The sequence below is a fragment of the Entelurus aequoreus genome, linkage group LG05, assembly GCF_033978785.1.
Source record: "Entelurus aequoreus isolate RoL-2023_Sb linkage group LG05, RoL_Eaeq_v1.1, whole genome shotgun sequence".
Lineage (NCBI taxonomy): Eukaryota > Metazoa > Chordata > Actinopteri > Syngnathiformes > Syngnathidae > Entelurus > Entelurus aequoreus.
Genome location: NC_084735.1, coordinates 7,350,007 through 7,373,073, shown reverse-complemented (window position 1 = coordinate 7,373,073; position 23,067 = coordinate 7,350,007). Strand labels below are relative to the sequence as shown.

General features: G+C 35.8%; 1 protein-coding gene across 2 annotated transcripts in view; it reads right to left on the bottom strand.

Moving 5' to 3' along the window:
• vps52 (VPS52 subunit of GARP complex) overlaps positions 1-23,067 on the bottom strand; it is a 67,344-nt gene that overhangs the window by 12,699 nt on the left and 31,578 nt on the right. For both annotated transcript variants that reach the window (XM_062046926.1, XM_062046925.1), the window contains exons 10-18: positions 21,239-21,296; positions 13,825-13,958; positions 13,597-13,752; positions 13,402-13,520; positions 9,073-9,196; positions 8,905-9,000; positions 4,927-5,034; positions 4,781-4,846; positions 4,598-4,709 (exon numbers count right to left, since the gene is read on the bottom strand). In XM_062046926.1, coding sequence (XP_061902910.1) covers positions 4,598-4,709; positions 4,781-4,846; positions 4,927-5,034; positions 8,905-9,000; positions 9,073-9,196; positions 13,402-13,520; positions 13,597-13,752; positions 13,825-13,958; positions 21,239-21,296 — 973 coding nt within the window. The remainder of the gene's footprint in view (positions 1-4,597; positions 4,710-4,780; positions 4,847-4,926; positions 5,035-8,904; positions 9,001-9,072; positions 9,197-13,401; positions 13,521-13,596; positions 13,753-13,824; positions 13,959-21,238; positions 21,297-23,067) is intronic.

Here is a 23,067-nt window from a genome sequence, read left to right as displayed (position 1 = left end):
AAACAAACAATTAACAAGTATATTAAAAAAAAGATTTGCCAGTCTAAAACCATTTTTTTGCAATTAAAGTAAAAAAAGAAAAATGTTGTGCAAGTAAAATAAAAAATTTGCAAGTATTCATTTTAAAACGATTCGCATGTATAAAAACAATTTTCTGCAAATTACAAAAACGATTCACAAGTAAAAAAAAAAAAAAATTTTCTGCAAGTAAAAAATGGATTAGTGAGTATAAAAACCTTTTTGTTCAATAAAAAACAATTCTCAACCAAAAAAAAAATGTTCTTCAACAAATCAAACAATTTGCAAGTATAAAAACAAATTTATGCAAGTAAAAAAACACTTGCATGTATAAAAACTATTTTCTGCACATAAAAAAATATTTGCAAGAATAATACATTTTCTGCAATTAAAAAAACGATTCACTAGCAAAAAAAACCACATTTTTTGCAAGTAAAAAAATGATTCACAATTTTAAAAAAAGTTCTACAAGCAAAAAAAATATTTAGAAGTAAAAAAAGGATTAGTGAGTATAAAAAAAATGTTCTTCAATAAAAAACAATTATTAAGAAAAACATTTTTTTCTTCAACAAAACAAAAGGATTCACAAGTAAAAAAAACAATTTTCTGCAAGTACAAAAACAAAACGATGTTCTTCAATTAAAAAACAATGAGTAAGTATAAAACCATTTTTCTTCAATTAACAAACACTATGCAAGTACAAAAACAATTGTATGCAAGTAAAAAATGATTTGCAAGTATAAAGACTATTTTCTTCAATTAAAAAAACGACTCGAATGTATAAAAACTATTTTCTGCAAATAAAAAAAAAACGCAAAAATAAAAACAATTTTCTGCAAGTAAAAAAGGATTCACTAGTAAAAAGAAAAAAAATTCTGCAAGTGCAAAAACAAAACAATTTTCTTCATTTAAAAAAACAATGAGTAAGTATAAAAACAATTAAAACAATAAGCAATTAAACAATTTGCAAATATAAAAACTATTTTCTGCAGGTAAAAATAAGGATACCATTTTTTTTTGCAATTAAAACGATTCACAAGTAAAAATAAAAAAACATTTTCTGCAATAAAATAATTTGCAAGTTTACATTTTTTTTTCTTCAATTAAAAAAACGATTCAAATTTCTAAAAACTATTTTCTGCAAATTAAAAAATATTTGCAAGAATAAAAACAATTTTATGAGAGTAAAAAAAGGATTAGTGAGTATAAAAACAATTTTCTTCAATAAAACAATTCTCATGCAAAAAACATTTTTCTTCAACAAAACAAAGGGATTCACAAGTAAAAAAACTAACAAATTTCTTCAATTAAAAAAACAATGCGTTAGTATAAAAACAATTTTTTTTCAATTAAACAAACAATTTGCAAGTATAACAATTATTTTCTTCAATTAAAAAAATGACTCATGTATAAAAACTATTTTCTGCAAATAAAAAAATATTTGCTAGAATAAAAAATGTTCCACATTTAAAAAAACAATTTATTTGAAAAAAAAAATTCTGCAGGTAAAAAAAAGATTAGTGAGTATAAAAACAATTTTCTTCAATAAAAAACAATTCTCAAGCAAAAAACATTTTTCTTCAACAAAATAAACAATTTGCAAGTATGAAAACAATTTTCTTCAATAAAAAAAAAAACACTTGCATGTATAAAAACAAATAAATGTTGTAAATTAATTAATTAATGTTCTGTAATTAAAAAAATGATTCAGCAGCGGAAAAAAAAACTATTTTCTGAAAGGAAAAAAAGGATTAGTGAGTAAGTTCTGCAAGTGCAATAACAAAACGATGTTCTTCAATTAAAAAAACAACAATGAGTTAGTATAAAAGCATGTTTCTTCAATTAAACAAACCAGTATAAAGTAAAAAAAGCATTAGTAAGTATAAAAACTATTTTCCACAAGTAAAAAAAGATTTGCAGGTATAAAACCAATTTTTTGCGATTGAAACGATTCACAAGTAAAAAAATAAAAAATTTCTGCAAGTAAAATAAAATAATTTGCAAGTATACATTTTTTTTTCTTCAATTAAAAAAACGATTTGCATTTCTAAAAACTATCTTCTGCAAATTTAAAAATGTTCGCAAGAATAAAAACTATTTTATGCAAGTAAAAAAAGGGTTAGTGAGTATAAAAACTATTTTCTTCAATAAAAACAATTATCAAGCAAAAAACATTTTTCTTCAACAAAACAAAATGATTCACAAGTAAAAAAACTAACAATTTTCTTCAATTAAAAAAACAATGAATTAGTATAAAAACAATTTTCTTCAATTAAAAAACAATTTGCAAGTATAAAAACAATTTTCTTCAATTAAAAAACACTTGCATGTTTAAATTTTTTTTCTGCAAATAAAAAAATATTTGCAAGAATAAAACATTTTCTGCAATTAAAAATACAATTTACTAGTAAAAAAAAATTTCTGCAAGTAAAAAAAGGATTAGTGATTATAAAAAAAATTTCTTCAATAAAAAACTATTCTCAAGCTAAAAACATTTTTCTTCAACAAGTACAAAAACAAAACAATTTTCTTCAATTAAACAAACAATTTGCAAGTATAAAAACTGTTTTCTTCAATTAAAAAATTACTCGCATGTACAATAACTATTTTTTGCAAATAAAAAAATATTTGCAAGAATAAAAACAATTTTCTGCAATTAAAAAAACGATTGATTCACTAGTAACAAAAAAAAAAAATTCTGAATGTAAAAAAAGGATTAGTGACTATAAAAACTATTTTATGCAAGTAAAAACGGATTAGTGAGTATGAAAACTATTTTATGCAAGTAAAAAAGGATTAGTGAGTATAAAAACAATTTTATGCAAGTAAAAAAAGATTAGTGAGTATAAAAACAGTTTTAGGCAAGTAAAAAAGGATTAGTGAGTAAAAAAACAATTTTATGCAAGTAAAAAAGGATTAGTGAGTATAAAAACAGTTTTAGGCAAGTAAAAAAGGATTAGTAAGTATAAAAACAGTTTTAGGCAAGTAAGAAAGGATTAGTGAGTATAAAAACAATTTTCTGCAATTAAAAAAATGATTCACTAGTAAAAAAAACTATTTTCTAAAAGTAAAACAAAGATTAGTGACTATAAAAACAATTTTGTGCAAGTAAAAAAGGATTAGTGAGTATAAAACTATTTTATGCAAGTAAAAAATGACGAGTATGAAAACAATTTTATGCAAGTAAAAAAGGATTAGTGAGTATAAAAACTATTTTATGCAAATAAAAAAGGATTAATGAGTATAAAAACAATTTTATGCAAGTAAAAAAGGATTAGTGAGTATAAATTTTTTTTTATGCAATTAAAAAAACGATTCACTAGTAAAAAAAACTATTTTCTGAAAGTAAAACAAGGATTAGTGACTATAAAAACAATTTTGTGCAAGTAAAAAAGGATTAGTGAGTATAAAACAATTTTATGCAAGTAAAAAAGGATTAGTGAGTATAAAAACAATTTTATGCAATTAAAAAAGGATTAGTGAGTATAAAAACAATTTTATGCAAGTAAAAGAGGATTAGTGAGTATAAAAACTATTTTATGCAAGTAAAAGAGGATTAGTGAGTATAAAAATTATTTTATGCAAGTAAAAGAGGATTAGTGAGTATAAAACCAATTTTATGCAAGTAAAAAATGATTAGTGAGTATAAAAACAATGTTATGCGAGTAAAAAAAAATTAGTGAGTATAAAAACTATTTTATGCAAGTAAAAGAGGATTAGTGAGTATAAAAACTATTTTATGCAAGTAAAAGAGGATTAGTGAGTATAAAAACTATTTTATGCAAGTAAAAAATGATTAGTGAGTATAAAAACTATTTTATGCAAGTAAAAGAGGATTAGTGAGTATAAAAACTATTTTATGATAGTAAAAGAGGATTAGTGAGTATAAAAACTATTTTATGCAAGCAAAAAATGATTAGTGAGTATAAAAACTATTTTATGCAAGTAAAAGAGGATTAGTGAGTATAAAAACTATTTTATGCAAGTTAAAGAGGATTAGTGAGTATAAAAACTATTTTATGCAAGTAAAAAATGATTAGTGAGTATAAAAACTATTTTATGAAAATAAAAGAGGATTAGTGAGTATAAAATCTATTTTATGCAAATAAAAAAACCAAAACAATTTTCTCCAATTGAAAAAAAAAAAGATTTTCAAGTATAAAAACTATTTTCTGCAAGTTAAAAAAAATAAAAATGTTCTCCACTTAAAAACTTATTTGCAAGTATAAAAACTATTTTCTTCCAGTTGAAACTCTTGGCAGTAAAATTCCACCCTGAGTGATCCACATGTCACTCACACTCTACCACAACAGGTGGTGCTGCCGAGTCAAAAGTAGCTACTGTTACTTGCGCATGGTGCCGTCCGCCAAAAATCAAGAAAAAGAAGCAGGGCGGGGAGTAAAATGGTGCACACGTAGGAGGGTAAACAAGCTCAACCTGTAAGTTTCCCCTTTCTTTGTGGCGTTTGGGCAGTAGTTTGACTCCATTTGTACTTTCTTACATCCATGATGGATTTAAAAGCGGTGGTGTGATTTAAAAGTGGTGGTGTGTTTTAGGGACTAAGAGGGATGCTTCTCACCTTCCTCGTTCTTCAGTCGCTCCAGATGCCCGGTCTCCATGAGCGCCTCGGCCTCCTTCACAAAGGAGATCATCCCTCCAAAGGGCGCTGACAGAATCTCTTCAATAAACTCCTGAGTGGGAGAGAGAGAGAGAGAGAGAGTCCAGGAAGCAACACAAGCATTTCACAATAAAAGCTGCCTACCTGCGTCCTGGCCAGCAGCAGCTGCTGGAAACCTTCCACCTCCTTGCTGTCGTCTGCTGCCCTCTCCTGGACAAACACAGCTCGTCAGGTGTTTGGGGGGGGGGGGGGGGGGGGGGGGGCTTACTGTGTGGGGGGGCGGGGCTCACAGTGAGGACGCTGAGCATCATGTCGTAGTTGTTGATGAGGAAGATGAGCTGGTCTCTCCTGGAGGGAAACTCTGCTGCCATCTTCAGCACAAAGTTCTCCACCTCCACCTGGAAGTCACATGGCAGCATCCCACCAACCAGGAAGTCACATGGCAGCATCCCACCAACCAGGAAGTCACATGGCAGCATCCCACCAATCAGGAAGTCACATGGCAGCATCCCACCAATCAGGAAGTCACATCATGCCACCAATTAGGAAGTCACATGGCAGCATCCCACCAACCAGGAAGTCACATGGCAGCATCCCACCAATCAGGAAGTCACATGGCAGCATCCCACCAACCAGGAAGTCACATGGCAGCATGCCACCAATCAGGAAGTCACATCATGCCACCAATTAGGAAGTCACATGGCAGCATCCCACCAACCAGGAAGTCACATGGCAGCATCCCACCAATCAGGAAGTCACATGGCAGCATCCCACCAACCAGGAAGTCACATGGCAGCATGCCACCAACCAGGAAGTCACATGGCAGCATCCCACCAACCAGGAAGTCACATGGCAGCATCCCACCAACCAGGAAGTCACATGGCAGCATCCCACCAATCAGGAAGTCACATGGCAGCATCCCACCAATCAGGAAGTCACATCATGCCACCAATTAGGAAGTCACATGGCAGCATCCCACCAACCAGGAAGTCACATGGCAGCATCCCACCAACCAGGAAGTCACATGGCAGCATCCCACCAATCAGGAAGTCACATGGCAGCATCCCACCAATCAGGAAGTCACATCATGCCACCAATTAGGAAGTCACATGGCAGCATCCCACCAATCAGGAAGTCACATGGCAGCATCCCACCAATCAGGAAGTCACATGGCAGCATCCCACCAATCAGGAAGTCACATGGCAGCATGCCACCAATCAGGAAGTCACATGGCAGCATCCCACCAATCAGGAAGTAACAAGGCAGCATCCCACCAATCAGGAAGTCACATGGCAGCATCCCACCAATCAGGAAGTCACATGGCAGTATCCCACCAACCAGGAAGTCACATGGCAGCATGCCACCAATCAGGAAGTCACATGGCAGCATGCCACCAATCAGGAAGTCACATGGCAGCATGCCACCAACCAGGAAGTAACAAGGCAGCATCCAACCAATCAGGAAGTAACAAGGCAGCATCCCACCAATCAGGAAGTCACATGGCAGCATGCCACCAACCAGGAAGTAACAAGGCAGCATCCCACCAATCAGGAAGAAGAATTCACTGGAACGTCTGCCTACTCTTTTTCATTATCATCATCATCAAGTTAGCTTCAATAATCATCTTCTTGTCAATCATTATTACTGTTATTGTTCCTAACTACCATCTGTCCTATCTTCTCTCTTGTACTACCATCTGTCCTATCTTCTCTCTTGTACTACCATCTGTCCTATCTTCTCCCTTGTACTACCATCTGTCCTATCTTCTCTCTTGTACTACCGTCTGTCCTATCTTCTCTCTTGTACTACCATCTGTCCTATCTTCTCTCTTGTACTACCGTCTGTCCTATCTTCTCTCTTGTACTACCATCTGTCCTATCTTCTCTCTTGTACTACCGTCTGTCCTATCTTCTCTCTTGTACTACCATCTGTCCTATCTTCTCTCTTGTACTACCGTCTGTCCTATCTTCTCCCTTGTACTACCGTCTGTCCTATCTTGTCCCTTTAACTACCCTCTGTCCTATCTTCTCTCTTTATCTACCATCTGTCCTATCTTCTCTCTTGTACTACCGTCTGTCCTATCTTCTCTCTTGTACTACCAGCTGTCCTATCTTCTCTCTTGTACTGCCGTCTGTCCTATCTTGTCCCTTTAACTACCATCTGTCCTATCTTCTCTCTTTAACTACCATCTGTCCTATCTTCTCTCTTGTACTACCGTCTTTCCTATCTTCTCCCTTTAACTACCATCTGTCCTATCTTCTCTCTTGTACTACCATCTGTCCTATCTTCTCTCTTGTACTACCGTCTGTCCTATCTTCTCTCTTGTACTACCATCTGTCCTATCTTCTCTCTTGTACTACCATCTGTCCTATCTTCTCTCTTGTACTACCGTCTGTCCTATCTTCTCTCTTGTACTACCATCTGTCCTATCTTCTCTCTTGTACTACCGTCTGTCCTATCTTCTCTCTTGTACTACCATCTGTCCTATCTTCTCTCTTGTACTACCGTCTGTCCTATCTTCTCTCTTGTACTACCGTCTGTCCTATCTTCTCTCTTGTACTACCATCTGTCCTATCTTCTCTCTTGTACTACCATCTGTCCTATCTTCTCTCTTGTACTACCGTCTGTCCTATCTTCTCCCTTTAACTACCATCTGTCCTATCTTCTCTCTTGTACTACCGTCTGTCCTATCTTCTCTCTTGTACTACCATCTGTCCTATCTTCTCTCTTGTACTACCATCTGTCCTATCTTCTCTCTTGTACTACCGTCTGTCCTATCTTCTCCCTTTAACTACCATCTGTCCTATCTTCTCTCTTGTACTACCGTCTGTCCTATCTTCTCTCTTGTACTACCGTCTGTCCTATCTTCTCTCTTGTACTACCGTCTGTCCTATCTTCTCTCTTGTACTACCATCTGTCCTATCTTCTCTCTTGTACTACCGTCTGTCCTATCTTCTCTCTTGTACTACCGTCTGTCCTATCTTCTCTCTTGTACTACCATCTGTCCTATCTTCTCTCCTGTACTACCGTCTGTCCTATCTTCTCTCTTGTACTACCGTCTGTCCTATCTTCTCTCTTGTACTACCGTCTGTCCTATCTTCTCCCTTTAACTACCATCTGTCCTATCTTCTCTCTTGTACTACCGTCTGTCCTATCTTTTCTCTTGTACTACCGTCTGTCCTATCTTCTCTCTTGTACTACCGTCTGTCCTATCTTCTCCCTTTAACTACCATCTGTCCTATCTTCTCTCTTGTACTACCGTCTGTCCTATCTTCTCTCTTGTACTACCGTCTGTCCTATCTTCTCTCTTGTACTACCATCTGTCCTATCTTCTCTCTTGTACTACCATCTGTCCTATCTTCTCTCTTGTACTACCGTCTGTCCTATCTTCTCTCTTGTACTACCATCTGTCCTATCTTCTCTCTTGTACTACCATCTGTCCTATCTTCTCTCTTGTACCACCGTCTGTCCTATCTTCTCTCTTGTACTACCATCTGTCCTATCTTCTCTCTTGTACTACCGTCTGTCCTATCTTCTCTCTTGTACTACCGTCTGTCCTATCTTCTCTCTTGTACTACCGTCTGTCCTATCTTCTCTCTTGTACTACCATCTGTCCTATCTTCTCTCTTGTACTACCGTCTGTCCTATCTTCTCTCTTGTACTACCATCTGTCCTATCTTCTCTCTTGTACTACCGTCTGTCCTATCTTCTCCCTTGTACTACCATCTGTCCTATCTTCCCTCTTGTACTACCATCTGTCCTATCTTCTCTCTTGTACTACCATCTGTCCTATCTTCTCCCTTGTACTACCATCTGTCCTATCTTCTCTCTTGTACTACCATCTGTCCTATCTTCTCTCTTGTACTACCATCTGTCCTATCTTCTCTCTTGTACTACCGTCTGTCCTATCTTCTCCCTTTAACTACCATCTGTCCTATCTTCTCTCTTGATCTACCACCCGTCCTATCTTCTCTCTTTAACTACCATCTGTCCTATCTTCGCTCTTGTAGTACCATCTGTCCTATCTTCTCCCTTGATCTACCACCTGTCCTATCTTCTCTTTTTATACTACCCACCTGTCCTATCTTCTCTCTTGATCTACCCACCTGTCCTATCTTCTCTCTTGACCATCTTCTCTCTTGATCTACCACCTGTCCTATCTTCTCTCTTGATCTACCACCAATGGAAAATGAGGGCAACACTGCTGATGGGCGGAGCTAGACACAGTGAAGTGTGCTGATTGGTGGACAGAGGAGGTAGCATGTTACCTGCAGCTGAGCCAGCAGAGCGTGGGTCCTCTCATTGGGGAAGGTCTGGTTGATGCTGACGATGGCCGACGAGAACTCGGCATAGCGACGCGTGATCTGAAAGGACACACGACATGTGTGTGTGTGTGCGTGCGTGTGTGTGTGTGTGTGTGAGTGTGTGAGACCTACATAGTGCGGCCTGGTGTCCAGCACTCCCAGTTTCTGAGGGTCTGTGTTTCTGATGCTATGGATGTTCATTTCCAGGATGAGCTCAAAGCGAGGCCACAGCAGCTCCAGCACAGCCTCCCAATACCTGACACACACACACACACACACACACACACACACACACACACACACACACACACACACACACACACACACACACACACACACACGCACACGCACACGCACACGCACACACACACACATTCTTGTATGTGTTACCTTCTTGAGACCTGAGAAAAATGCCTCCCTCTTTAGGACCAGCCTTTCTAGATACATAAAGAAGTGTATTTACAACATTAATAATATATACATACTATACAAATATAAAAAAAAGCTTGTTGTGAAAAATGAGTTGGAATTTCACAAGACAAAGGTCACAATTTCACAAGAAAAACTTGGAATATTGGCAGTGTTACAATAAAAGTCGTCATTTTACTCAACGCAAGTCCAAATGTTACAAGAAAAACTGAACATTTGTGCAATATTGTGATAAAAGTTGGAATTTGACTCAATAACAGTCGCAGTTTTACAAGAAAAGCTTAACATTTTGGCAATCTTATGAAAAGAGTCGTAGTTTTACTCGACAAAAGTCACACTTTTTTATAAGAAATCTTTACAATATTGGCAATATTATAATAATAGTCTGAATTTCACTTGGCAAAATTACGACAAAGGTCCTAATTTTACTCCAAAAATGCCACTATTTTACAAGAACAACTAAAGAATCTGCAATATCGTGAATAAAGTCAGAATTTTAAATGACAAATGTCACCAAAGTACCAATGATAGTCACACACACACTAGGTGTGGCGAAATTATTCTCTGCATTAGACCCATCACCCTTGTTCACCCCCTGGGAGGTGAGGGGAGCAATGAGCAGCAGCGGTGGCCGCGCTCGGGAATCATTTTTGGTGATTTAACCCCCAATTCCAAACCCAAGCAGGGAGGTAATAGGTCCCATTTTTGTAGTCTTTGGTATGAAATTTTGCATTAAAAAGTTTTATTTTTACATAAAAAAAGCAATAATTTTACTAGAAACTACTGCAGTATTAAAGAAACGGAAATAGTGTGAGAAATTGTTTCCAATTTTATAAGAAAAAAGTCGACACATTGTGAGAAAAAGACTTGATTTTAGTGGAATATTTTTTTTTGTTGAATTTTTTGTTTGTAATTACTTTTTAATCTTCATTATTTACTTCAAGTTATTACAGTATGTCCCTATATACATTTTTTATTTATTTTTTAAAATGAATTTTGGCCAAAGGGGGCACATTTCAATTTTTTACACACACTTGTTATTTCATATGTTGGCCAGAGGGGGAGCACTTCAATTTTTTTACACACACTTGTTATTTCATATGTTGACCAGAGGGGGAGCACTTCAATTTTTTTTTCACACACACTTGTTATTTCATATGTTGACCAGAGAGGGAGCACTTCAAATTTTTACACACACTTGTTATTTCATATGTTGACCAGAGGGGGCGCACTTAAAATTTTTACACACACTTGTTATTTCATATGTTGACAAGAGAGGGAGCACTTCAAATTTTTACACACACTTGTTATTTCATATGTTGACCAGAGGGGGAGCACTTTTAAAAGCGACACGTTTTTGGGACCACCCTCATTTTGATAGACGTCACCAGCAGGGGTGCAAATGAGACATTGTCTACTAGATGCAATGTTATTGGGACCATGATTTATGTCATCACTTGTTCACACCTCCTCATATGGAAGATACTTTTCCTTCTTCATGTCTCAAGAAGGGTTGAAATACAAGAACACACACACACTTTCTTGTATTTGTTACCTTCTTGAGACCTCCGAAAAATGCCTAATAAAAGTCGTCATTTTACTCAACGCAAGTCAAAATGTTACAAGAAAAACGGAACATTTGTGCAATATTATGATAAAAGTTGGAATTTGACTCAATAACAGTCGCAGTTTTACAAGAAAAGCTTAACATTTTGGCAATTTTATGAAAAGAGTCGTAATTTTACTCGACAAAAGTCACAATTTTATAAGAAAACTAAAAAAATGTTGGCAATATTATAATAATAATCTGAATTTTACTTGGCAAAATCATGACAAAGGTCATAATTTTACTCAAAAAAGTCACTATTTTACAAGAACAACGCAAAAATTGGCAATATTGTGACAACAGTCAGAATTTTATATGACAAATGTCACCATTTTGCATTAAAAAGTAATACTTTTACTCGACAAAAGTCACAATTTTATAAGAAAACTTAAAATTGTTGGCAATATTATAATAATAATCTGAATTTTACTCAAAAAAGTCACTATTTTACAAGAACAACAACAAAAAATGGCAATATTGTGATAACAGTCATAACTTTATATGACAAGTGTCACCGTTTTGCATGAAAAAGTAATACTTTTACATAAAAAGAGTAATAACTTTACGAGAAAATATTGCAATATTACAGAAACAGAAAGAATATGAGGAATTGTTCCCAATTTTATAAGAAAAAAGTCGACACTGTGAGAAAAAAGACTGCTTTTAGTTCATTTATTTGTATGTTTTGTTTGTAATTGGTTTTTAATCTTCATTATTTACTTCAAGTTATTACAGTATGTCTCTATATACATATTTATGTTTTTTTTTTTTAATTAATTTTGGCCAAAGGGGGCGCATTTCAATTTCCTTCACCCTCTTGTTATTTCATATGTTGACCAGAGGGGGAGAACTTTTAAAAGCGACACCACCCTCATTTTGATAGACGTCACCAGCAGGGGTGCAAATGAGACGTTGTCTATTAGATGCAATGTTATTGGGACCATGATTTATGTCATCACTTGTTCACACCTCCTCATATGGAAGATACTTTTCCTTCTTCATGTCTCAAGAAGGGCAGAAGTACAAGAAGACACACACACACACTTTCTTGTATTTGTTACCTTCTTGAGACCTCCGAAAAATGCCTAATAAAAGTCGTCATTTTACTCAACGCAATTCAAAATGTTACAAGAAAAACGGAACATTTGTGCAATATTATGATAAAAGTTGGAATTTGACTCAATAACAGTCGCAGTTTTACAAGAAAAGCTTAACATTTTGGCAATTTTATGGAAAGAGTCGTAATTTTACTCGACAAAAGTCACAGTTGTATAAGAAAACTAAAAAATGTTGGCAATATTATAATAATAATCTGAATTTTACTTGGCAAAATCATGACAAAAGTCAAAAGTCACTATTTTACAAGAACAACGCAAAAATTGGCAATATTGTGAAAACAGTCAGAATTTTATATGACAAATGTCACCATTTTGCATTAAAAAGTAATACTTTTACTCGACAAAAGTCACAATTTTATAAGAAAACTTACAAATGTTGGCAATATTATAATAATAATCTGAATTTTACTCAAAAAAGTCACTATTTTACAAGAACAACAACAAAAAATTGGCAATATTGTGATAACAGTCATAACTTGGCAAAATCATGACAAAAGTCATAAGTCACTATTTTACAAGAACAACGCAAAAATTGGCAACATTGTGATAACAGTCAGAATTTTATATGACAAATGTCACCATTTTGCATTAAAAAGTAATACTTTTACTCGACAAAAGTCACAATTTTATAAGAAAACTTAAAAATGTTGGCAATATAATGATAATAATCTGAATTTTACTTGGCAAAATTATGACAAAAGTCATAATTTTACTCAAAAAAGTCACTATTTTACAAGAACAACAACAAAAAATTGGCAACATTGTGATAACAGTCATAACTTTATATGACAAATGTCACCGTTTTGCATAAAAAAGTAATACTTTTACATAAAAAAAGTAATAACTTTACGAGAAAATATTGCAATATTACAGAAACAGAAAGAATATGAGGAATTGTTCCCAATTTTATAAGAAAAAAGTCGACAAATGTCACAATTTTATAAGAAAACTAAAAAATGTTGGCAATATTATAATAATAATCTGAATTTTGCTTGGCATAATCATGACAAAAGTCATAATTTTACTCAAAAATGTCACTATTTTACAAGAACAACGCAAAAATTGGCAATATTGTGACAACAGTCAGAATTTTATATGACAAATGTCACCATTTTGCATTAAAAAGTAATACTTTTACTCGACAAAAGTCACAATTTTATAAGAAAACTTTAAAATGTTGGCAATATTATAATAATAATCTGAATTTAACTCAAAAAAGTCACTTTTCCTTCTTCATGTCTCAAGAAGAATAGAAATACAAGAACACACACACACATTTTCAGGGACACACAAATGTTAGATACTGACTTGTCGAGAGCGGGAATGTTCCTCTTGGTGGTGATGGCGCGGAACCTGAGGATGACGTGTATGCACAGGAAGATGGCGATGCTGTCGTAGCAGTCGGACACGTACGTGGACATGCTCTTCTGCGCACACACACACACACACACAATGCAACTCAAGCCATGTGTTTGTGGACGTGTGCAGCACAATGGCGCCCACCAGGAACATGCTGAGCGTCTTCCCCATGATGCTGTTGAACAGATCCAGGGCGGAGTTCCCGGCCACCATGAAGAAGTCCGACAGGAAGAGGTGTTCCCTGCAGCCGTTGTCCAGAAGGGCGTAGTGTTGGCTGCGGAACAAGGTCTCGTACGGGTACTGCGGGTAGGGAAAAGTGTGCTTACTGGGAGGTTCTGGAGCGTGCCACGGAAACCGGCGGGGGCCTCTCACCCTGCTGTCTCCCCTCTGCGCCGTGTGAGGGACCAGAATGGGGCCCTCGAGTTCTGGGGGACTCAGTATCGCCCCCCTCTGGCCAAGAGTGAAGATGGTGTTCCTGCTCTTCAGAGACGGCTTGGAGAAGAAACCTGCACCAAAAAAATGTAGCCTTCCATCATTATACATATGTGTGTATAGTAAGGATGTAACGGTACGTGTATTTGAACCGTTTCGGTACGGGGGTTTCGGTTCGGTTTGGAGGTGTACCGAACGAGTTTCCACACGAACATATTAAGTAGCCGCCTCCGCTTCCTTCTGCCTCTTCTCCGTCAGTACCCAGCATGTCCCACCCACACAACCATCTGATTGGTTACATACAGAGCGGTAACAGCCAATCAGCAGTGCGTATTCAGAGCGCATGTAGTCAGTGCTTATCGTTTAGCAGGTAATCATCAGGCCGCGGATTCTCCCCAAATGATAATAAACACCTCCCAGTCAACTACTAGTAACATCGCTATGAGCCCGTTGACCTTCTAGAAATATAAACTGCAGCTCAGCTCGCTCGCAGTCCTGGCTTGAGGTGAAGGCTAATTCGCTTTTAGCGTAACGTTAGCTCATTTTGCGGTGTGTGTGTGTGTTACGGACAGCAAAGCCCTGTCTGTCTGTTATTTCACTTGACCTTTTTCTGTGTTGATTGAGCTGTGTTGAAGCAGCAAAAAAAGGACATTATGTTAAATGAAGAGTTTCTGTCTCTGATAGTTGATATAGTAATGTAAGTGCATCATTAAGCCTGCATGAACTCCATGGTGTTCAGGGATGAATAGTCTCTCCTATTGCTATTGTACAATTTTTTCAGCTATAGTTACATGAATCATTAGTAATGCAGCAGCCTAGTTTTGAATGGCAGGGTCCCTGCTATCCATTTTGATAAAAATATAACATTTACATAATAAAAATCAACTCCGGGCTTCCCAAATGCTGTAATAAATTAAGCATGATGAGTTGACTTGAAACGGTTTAATGTTGCACTTTTTATATGTAAAGTGTTTCCCACACATTCATTTATTTGTGGCGGCCCGCCACGAAAGAATTACGTCCGCCACAAATAAAAAATGAAAAAAAAAAATTATTATTATTATTATTTTTTTTTTGTCCTGTCCAGCTTCTCAGGCAAATCATATAGTTGATGTAGATGCCCATATAGGCTGTTCAGATTTACTTTACAAAAGAGAAGTGTAGGATACTTCTCTTGTTGCCTTATTTGTATTAGACCACTACTGTTTTCTGTTTATTTGTTACTGACTGTGGCAGGACACCTCTGCCTCTGTTTCACTTTATGTTGCTGGTAAATAATATGGTTGTAGTAGTAGGCTAAAGTTAAATTATTTAGTATGCACTAATTAAAGGGGCAGAGCTTTAAGAGACATTTTAGCTTTTATATTTTATAAGATATATTTTTTGTAAGAACCACAATTAATAAATATATTTAAGTGAATAACTTATTGTTCAAATCTGTATATAAATATGTACATAAAGTGTTGTAATTATATTGTAAAATGGATGTATGGATGGACGTTTAAAACAAAACTGTTATTTAGGGATGTCCGATAATGGCTTTTTGCCGATATCCGATATTGTGCAACTCTTTAATTACCGATACCGATATCAACCGATACCGATATCAACCGATATATACAGTCGTGGAATTAACACATTATTATGCCTAATTTGGACAACCAGGTATGGTGAAGATAAGGTACTTTTTAAAAAAAATTGTAAAATAAGATAAATAAATTAAAAACATTTTCTTGAATAAAAAAGAAAGTACAACAATATAAAAACAGTTACATAGAAACTAGTAATGAATGAAAATTAGTAAAATTAACTGTTAAAGGTTAGTACTATTAGTGGACCAGCAGCACGCACAATCATGTGTGCTTACGGACTGTATCCCTTGCAGACTGTATTGATATATATTGATATATAATGTAGGAACCAGAATATTAATAACAGAAAGAAACAACCCTTTTGTGTGAATGAGTGTAAATGGGGGAGGGAGGTTTTTTGGGTTGGTGCACTAATTGTAAGTGTATCTTGTGTTTTTTATGTTGATTTAATTAAAAAAACAAAAAAAAATAAAAAAAACGATACCGATAATAAAAAAACCGATACCGATAATTTACGATATTACATTTTAACGCACATATCGGCCGATATTATCGGACATCTCTACTGTTATTAATTAGTAAGTATACATTTTTTGAGCCTTTTTAGAGAAAATCATATCATTGTAGTAAATTATGCAAATTACTCGATGATGTCATGGTGACCACGCCCATAGCCACGCCCCCACCGCCACAGGTATCTTGGCAGTTTATGGGAAACACTGATGTACAAGAAAAGTTTTGTCATTTTATTTAATCTGAGCAACAACTTGAGGCAGTTTAATGTTGATTAACGTGGGCAGAATTATTATAGTGTTCCCAATGTTAAAAGGACAAAGCCATTGTTTACAAATTTGGTAAATAAATAACCAAAAAATATATATTTTGTTGTTTTCTTACTGTCCTGAAAATGAACCGAACCGTGACCTCTAAACCGAGGTACGTACCGAACCGAAATTTTTGTGTACCGTTACACCCCTAATGTATACATATATAGATAAACTAATTGCCCAGGCCTGCTATAAGAGCTACAATTGACAAAACAGTTTTTTTTATATTTATGTGGGATCTGAGTTGAGGATGTTGTTGTGGCTTGTGCAGCCCTTTGAGACGCTTGTGATTAAGGGCTGTATAAATAAACTTTGATTAATTGATTGATATATTTGGCAGACAAGCAGGCACTTCTATGTATGTTACATGTATGCTGTGGTATTAAAGAGGGAACGTTTCAACTCCCTTTGATGCTCTTTTTAACTTTTATTGCCAACACTAAGCTCAATTCCAACAACTTGGCTGCACCGACACTGCAACATTTTCCCATTCTGGAATTTTAAAGGGGAACTGCACTTTTGTTGAAATGTTGCCTGTCATTCACAATCCTTACGTTTTTTTTTTAACGAATTCTAGGTCGGTGGCCAACGGTGCAGCCCATCAAACCCTCTAAAAAACATCCAAAAAGCGACAGCAATACTCCATTTACATGAATATACACCAAGTATTAGCAAGGTTGCGATAACAAGCGCTAACACAAAGGAAGTACTTTTAGCGGCACCGTGATCACAGAGAGCTAACTAGCTTCTGCTGCTATGTAGACATACTGAGCTGCTGTATCGCCTCTGAGTTGGTGAAAGTTAATTCTACATCGTAAATCCTGCCTCTCACCTGCATAGTAGAAAGTTGTGGACATAAATCGAGAAGTTTGTCAACTTAGACGAAAAAAACGCTCATTTGAGGCACTTTTATTATTATTTTTTACCTTCGTAAGAACTATGAAATAATTCTTCATCTAAAAATCCTGTCTTTATCCCACTGAGAGCAGACATTGTACAGTAAGTGATTGTTAAATCATGTTGATAGTTTGTATTTCTTGTTCAGCACTTAGCAACACTGCTATGTGATTCTTAAGTGTTTTACTAAAGCTGGATCTGTTTTGCACACAGCTTCAAAAACTTGTTGATCATCCTCATTATATTCAGGCTCAAAAAATAGGAGTTTCTGGATCATCATTTGTCCCAAAGTCAAATGAGCAAAATATGTACACATTACATGTTATTATGAAAGTTGCTACATTTAACTTACAGCGTTTATATAAAACATTGATGGAGGTTTTTGAATGGTTTTTAGAGCGCTTTAAGCAGAAAAAAGAGCAACTCCCATTGTCAGCTGACTTTTGCTAGCGTTTATTTACGAGTTAGAATGCATTAAAAAAGAATTTTATTTAAAGCATTTGACAACGATGAACCTGAATAGTCAAAAAGTTGACATTAACTTGTTACTCTCTTCTGAATTACAATTGTCTCACAACACTGTTTAATCTGAGAATGTATGTCTATTTATTAGAGATGTCCGATAATATCGGGCTGCCGATATTATCGGCCGATAAATGCTTTAAAATGTGATATCGGAAATTATCGGTATCTGTTTCAAAAAGCAAATATATGACTTTTTAAAACGCCGCTGTATGGAGTTGTACACGGACGTAGGGAGAAGTACAGAGCGCCAATAAACCTTAAAGGCACTGCCTTTGCGTGCCGGCCCAGTCACATAATATCTATGGCTTTTCACACACACACAAGTGAATGCAAGGCATACTTGGTCAACAGCCATACAGGTCACACTGAGGGTTGCCGTATAAACAAGTTTAACACTGTTACAAATATGCACCACACTGTGAACCCACACCAAACAAGAATGACAAACACATTTTGGGAGAACATCCGCACCGTAACACAACAGAACAAATACCCAGAACCCCTTGCAGCACTAACTCTTCCGGAACGCTACAATATACACCCCCCACCTCAACCAAAATTCCAAGCTGCTGTTTTGAGGCATGTTAAAAAAAATACACTTTGTGACTTCAATAATAAATATGGCAGTGCCATGTTGGCATTTTTTTCCATAACTTCCACCCATCCATCCATCTTCTTTCGCTTATCCAAGGTCGGGTCGCGGGGGCAGCAGCCTAAGCAGGGAGGCCCAGACTTCCCTCTCCCCAGCCACTTCGTCCAGCTCCTCCCGGGGGATCCCGAGGCGTTCCAAGGCCAGCCGGGAGACATCAATCAATCAATCAATGTTTATTTATATAGCCCTAAATCACAAGTGTCTCAAAGGGCTGTACAAGCCACAACGACATCCTCGGTACAGAGCCCACATACGGGCAAGGAAAACTCACCCCAGTGGGACGTCAATGTGAATGACTATGAGACATAGTCTTCCCAACGTGTCCTGAGTCTTCCCCGTGGTCTCCTACCGGTCGGACGTGCCCTAAACACCTCCCTAGGGAGGCGTTCGGGTGGCATCCTGACCAGATGCCCGAACCACCTCATCTGGCTCCTCTCCATGTGGAGGAGCAGCGGCTTTACTTTGAGTTCCCCCCGGATGGCAGAGCTTCTCACCCTATCTCTAAGGGAGAGACCCGCCACCCGGCGGAGGAAACTCATTTGGGCCGCTTGTACCCGTGATCTTGTCCTTTCGGTCATAACCCAAAGCTCATGACCATAGGTGAGGAAGGGAACGTAGATCGACCGGTAAATCGAGAGCTTTGCCTTCCGGCTCAGCTCCTTCTTCACCACAACGGATCGATACAGCGTCCGCATTACTGAAGACGCCGCACCGATCCGCCTGTCGATCTCACCGTCCACTCTTCCCTCACTCGTGAACAAGACTCCGAGGTACTTGAACTCCTCCACTTGGGGCAGGGTCTCCTCCCCAACCCGGAGATGGCACTCCACCCTTTTCCGGGCGAGAACCAAGGACTCGGACTTGGAGGTGCTGATTCCGATCCCAGTGGCTTCACACTCGGCTGCGAACCGATCCAGTAAGAGCTGAAGATCCTGGCCAGATGAAGCCATCAGGACCACATCATCTACAAATAGCAGAGACCTAATCTTGCAGCCACCAAACCGGATCCCCTCAACGCCTTGACTGCGCCTCGAAATTCTGTCCATAAAAGTTCAGAACAGAATGGGTGACAAAGGGCAGCCTTGGCGGAGTCCAACCCTCACTGGAAACGTGTCCGACTTACTGCCGGCAATGCGGACCAAGCTCTGGGACTGATCATACAGGGAGCGGACCGCCACAATCAGACAGTCCGATACCCCATACTCTCTGAGCACTCCCCACGGTCGAATGCCTTCTCCAAGTCCACAAAGCACATGTAGACTGGTTGGGCAAACTCCCATGCACCCTCAAGGACCCTGCCCAGAGTATAGAGCTGGTCCACAGTTCCACGACCAGGACGAAAACCACACTGTTCCTCCTGAATCCGAGGTTCGGCTATCCGGCGTAGCCTCCTCTCCAGTACACCTGAATAGACCTTACCGGGAAGGCTGAGTGTGATCCCACGATCGTTGGAACACACCCTCCGGTTCCCCTTCTTAAAGAGAGGAACCACCATAACTTGAGTTGATTTATTTTGGAAAACCTTGTTACATTGTTTAATGCATCCAACGGGTCATCACAACAAAATTAGGCATAATAATGTGTTAATTCCACCACTGTATATATCGGTTGATATCGGAATTGGTAATTAAGAGTCGGACATCTGTACTATTTATTTATTTTTCTGTAGTGGTAGCAGCATCTGCCAGTTGTGGTGGCGACAGTAGAAGTTGCTTTGTTGGTCACCCCAAATAAATTTGTCACCGTTAACTGTGATTAGCTAACAGTGATTTCACTGAATGACATTTTTTAAAGACTCTGAACATCAAATTTAATCCTTTTAAATGCTGTTTAAGGCCTTCATTTTCGCAGAATCCATTTAATGTAAATTCTTGACTTTGAACAGTGTGGCTAATTTATGGATTTTTCTTCCCTACCAAGCAAATAGTTTTCATAAAACACATGCAAATACACGAAAATGGCGTGTTACCGTTTGTGATTTGGCGCCATCTTTTGGACGAGTTGACTCACTGCAGGTACTGGTGGGTGAATGTGAATTCCCGCCGTTTAAAGATTTGAACCGGAAGTCCAAGTGCTGTTCCGCCTTCTACTCGTCCATAGCGTTTCTACTCGTATGGATTCTTTATTCGTCGCTCAAAGCAATGTTTGTAAGTTTTACAACATAACTAAAACAATTCTTACTAACTAAACCTTGCCATGTGTGACGTCTGTAGGAGTGTTTTCATGCATATTTGTAACGTGCTATTGTAATGCGTCGAAGCTAGCATTAGCTAATATGCTAACAAGTGTCTGTGCTAGTATTATTAACTTACAATGGCATTCTTTTTGTATTGTTTCAGTTTCACAAATTCGTCAGTAAATTCACCAAAACGTCACCGTGGAGTTACCGAGTCTGTTTAGCTGATTGGAGAGCGAGCTCCCGCAGCTAGTGTGTCCATGACGCTAGCTTCTGTTTTGTTTGATTAGCCGTTTTACTGCAGTGTTACATTGGAGACCATTAAGGTCTCCAATGGACCTTTACATTTACAAAACCTGCCTGTGTAAATAAATAATTTCACAACGTATATGTATGGCAATGTGGTATGGCACCAAAATGAATACCATAAATTTCCATTAATTACATTTCAATAGTACTTTATGCTATTCCGTGCTTATTTGTCATGAAATAGAAATATCATGTCTCAATTGAACACTCATAAAATAGAGTTTAATTAAATATTATTTGCCCCCTTAGTGGGTTACAGGTAGCTTTCGGAGAACCCCCACCCAAGTATCTTTGGTCAGAGAAACATCTCAGGTAAAAAACGTTTTAGCACACCCGTACCGTCAAGGTGCGCCTCCATTTTTCAAACACACCATACCTTTCTTGGCCGTGTCCTCCACTCCCATCAGGTCGTCCTTATCAGCGACTTCTTCGTACTGCATACAAGGAGGTAGAGCACAAAAAGTCTTTGGTAAAGATTCTTACCCATTTTAGTGTTAGCTAATATGCTAACAAGTTTACGAGTGTCTGTGCTAGTATTCTTAACTCACAATGACATTCTGTTCGTATTGTTAAAAGAAATGCCTTTTATTATTGTCAACTAGCATAAGAAATGAAAGATAGATATTTATTAAGATGACAAAGAAATAAAAGAAATGAACATATAAAACATAATATAACGAAAAAAAAAGAGAAATTGAAAAAATAAATGAATATAAAAAATAAAAGAAATGCCTTTTATTATTGTCATCTAGCATAAGAAATGAAAGATAGATATTTATTAAGATGACAAAGAAATAAAAGAAATGAAGATATAAAACATAATATAACGGAAAAAAAGAGAAATTGAAAAAATAAATGAATATAAAAAATAAAAGAAATGCCTTTTATTATTGTCAACTAACATAAGAAATGAAAGATAGATATTTATTAAGATGACAAACAAATAAAAGAAATGAAGATATAAAACATAATATAACGGAAAAAAAAAGAGAAATTGAAAAAATAAATAAATATAAAAAATAAAAGAAATGCCTTTTATTATTGTCAACTAGCATAAGAAATGAAAGATAGATATTTATTAAGATGACAAAGAAATAAAAGAAATGAAGATATAAAACATAATATAACGAAAAAAAAAGAGAAATTGAAAAAATAAATGAATATAAAAAATAAAAGACATGCCTTTTATTATTGTCAACTAGCATAAGAAATGAAAGATAGATATTTATTAAGATGACAAAGAAATAAAAGAAATGAAGATATAAAACATAATATAACGGAAAAAAAGAGAAATTGAAAAAATAAATGAATATAAAAAATAAAATAAATGCCTTTTATTATTGTCAACTAGCATAAGAAATGAAAGATAGATATTTATTAAGATGACAAAGAAATAAAAGAAATGAAGATATAAAACATAATATAACGGAAAAAAAAGAGGAATTTAAAAAATAAATGAATATAAAAAATAAAAGAAATGCCTTTTATTATTGTCAACTAGCATAAGAAATGAAAGATAGATATTTATTAAGATGACAAAGAAATAAAAGAAATGAAGATATAAAACATAATATAACCGAAAAAAAAGAGAAATTGAAAAAATAAATGAATATAAAAAATAAAAGAAATGCCTTTTATTATTGTCAACTAGCATAAGAAATGAAAGATAGATATTTATTAAGATGACAAATAAATAAAAGAAATGAAGATATAAAACATAATATAACGGAAAAAAAAGAGAAATTGAAAAAATAAATAAATATAAAAAATAAAAGAAATGCCTTTTATTATTGTCAACTAGCATAAGAAATGAAAGATAGATATTTATTAAGATGACAAAGAAATAAAAGAAATGAAGATATAAAACATAATATAACGGGAAAAAAAGAGAAATTGAAAAAATAAATGAATATAAAAAATAAAAGAAATGCCTTTTATTATTGTCAACTAGCATAAGAAATGAAAGATAGATATTTATTAAGATGACAAAGAAATAAAAGAAATGAAGATATAAAACATAATATAACGAAAAAAAAAGAGAAATTGAAAAAAATAAATGAATATAAAAAATAAAAGAAATGCCTTTTATTATTGTCAACTAGCATAAGAAATGAAAGATAGATATTTATTAAGATGACAAAGAAATAAAAGAAATGAAGATATAAAACATAATATAACGGGAAAAAAAGAGAAATTGAAAAAATA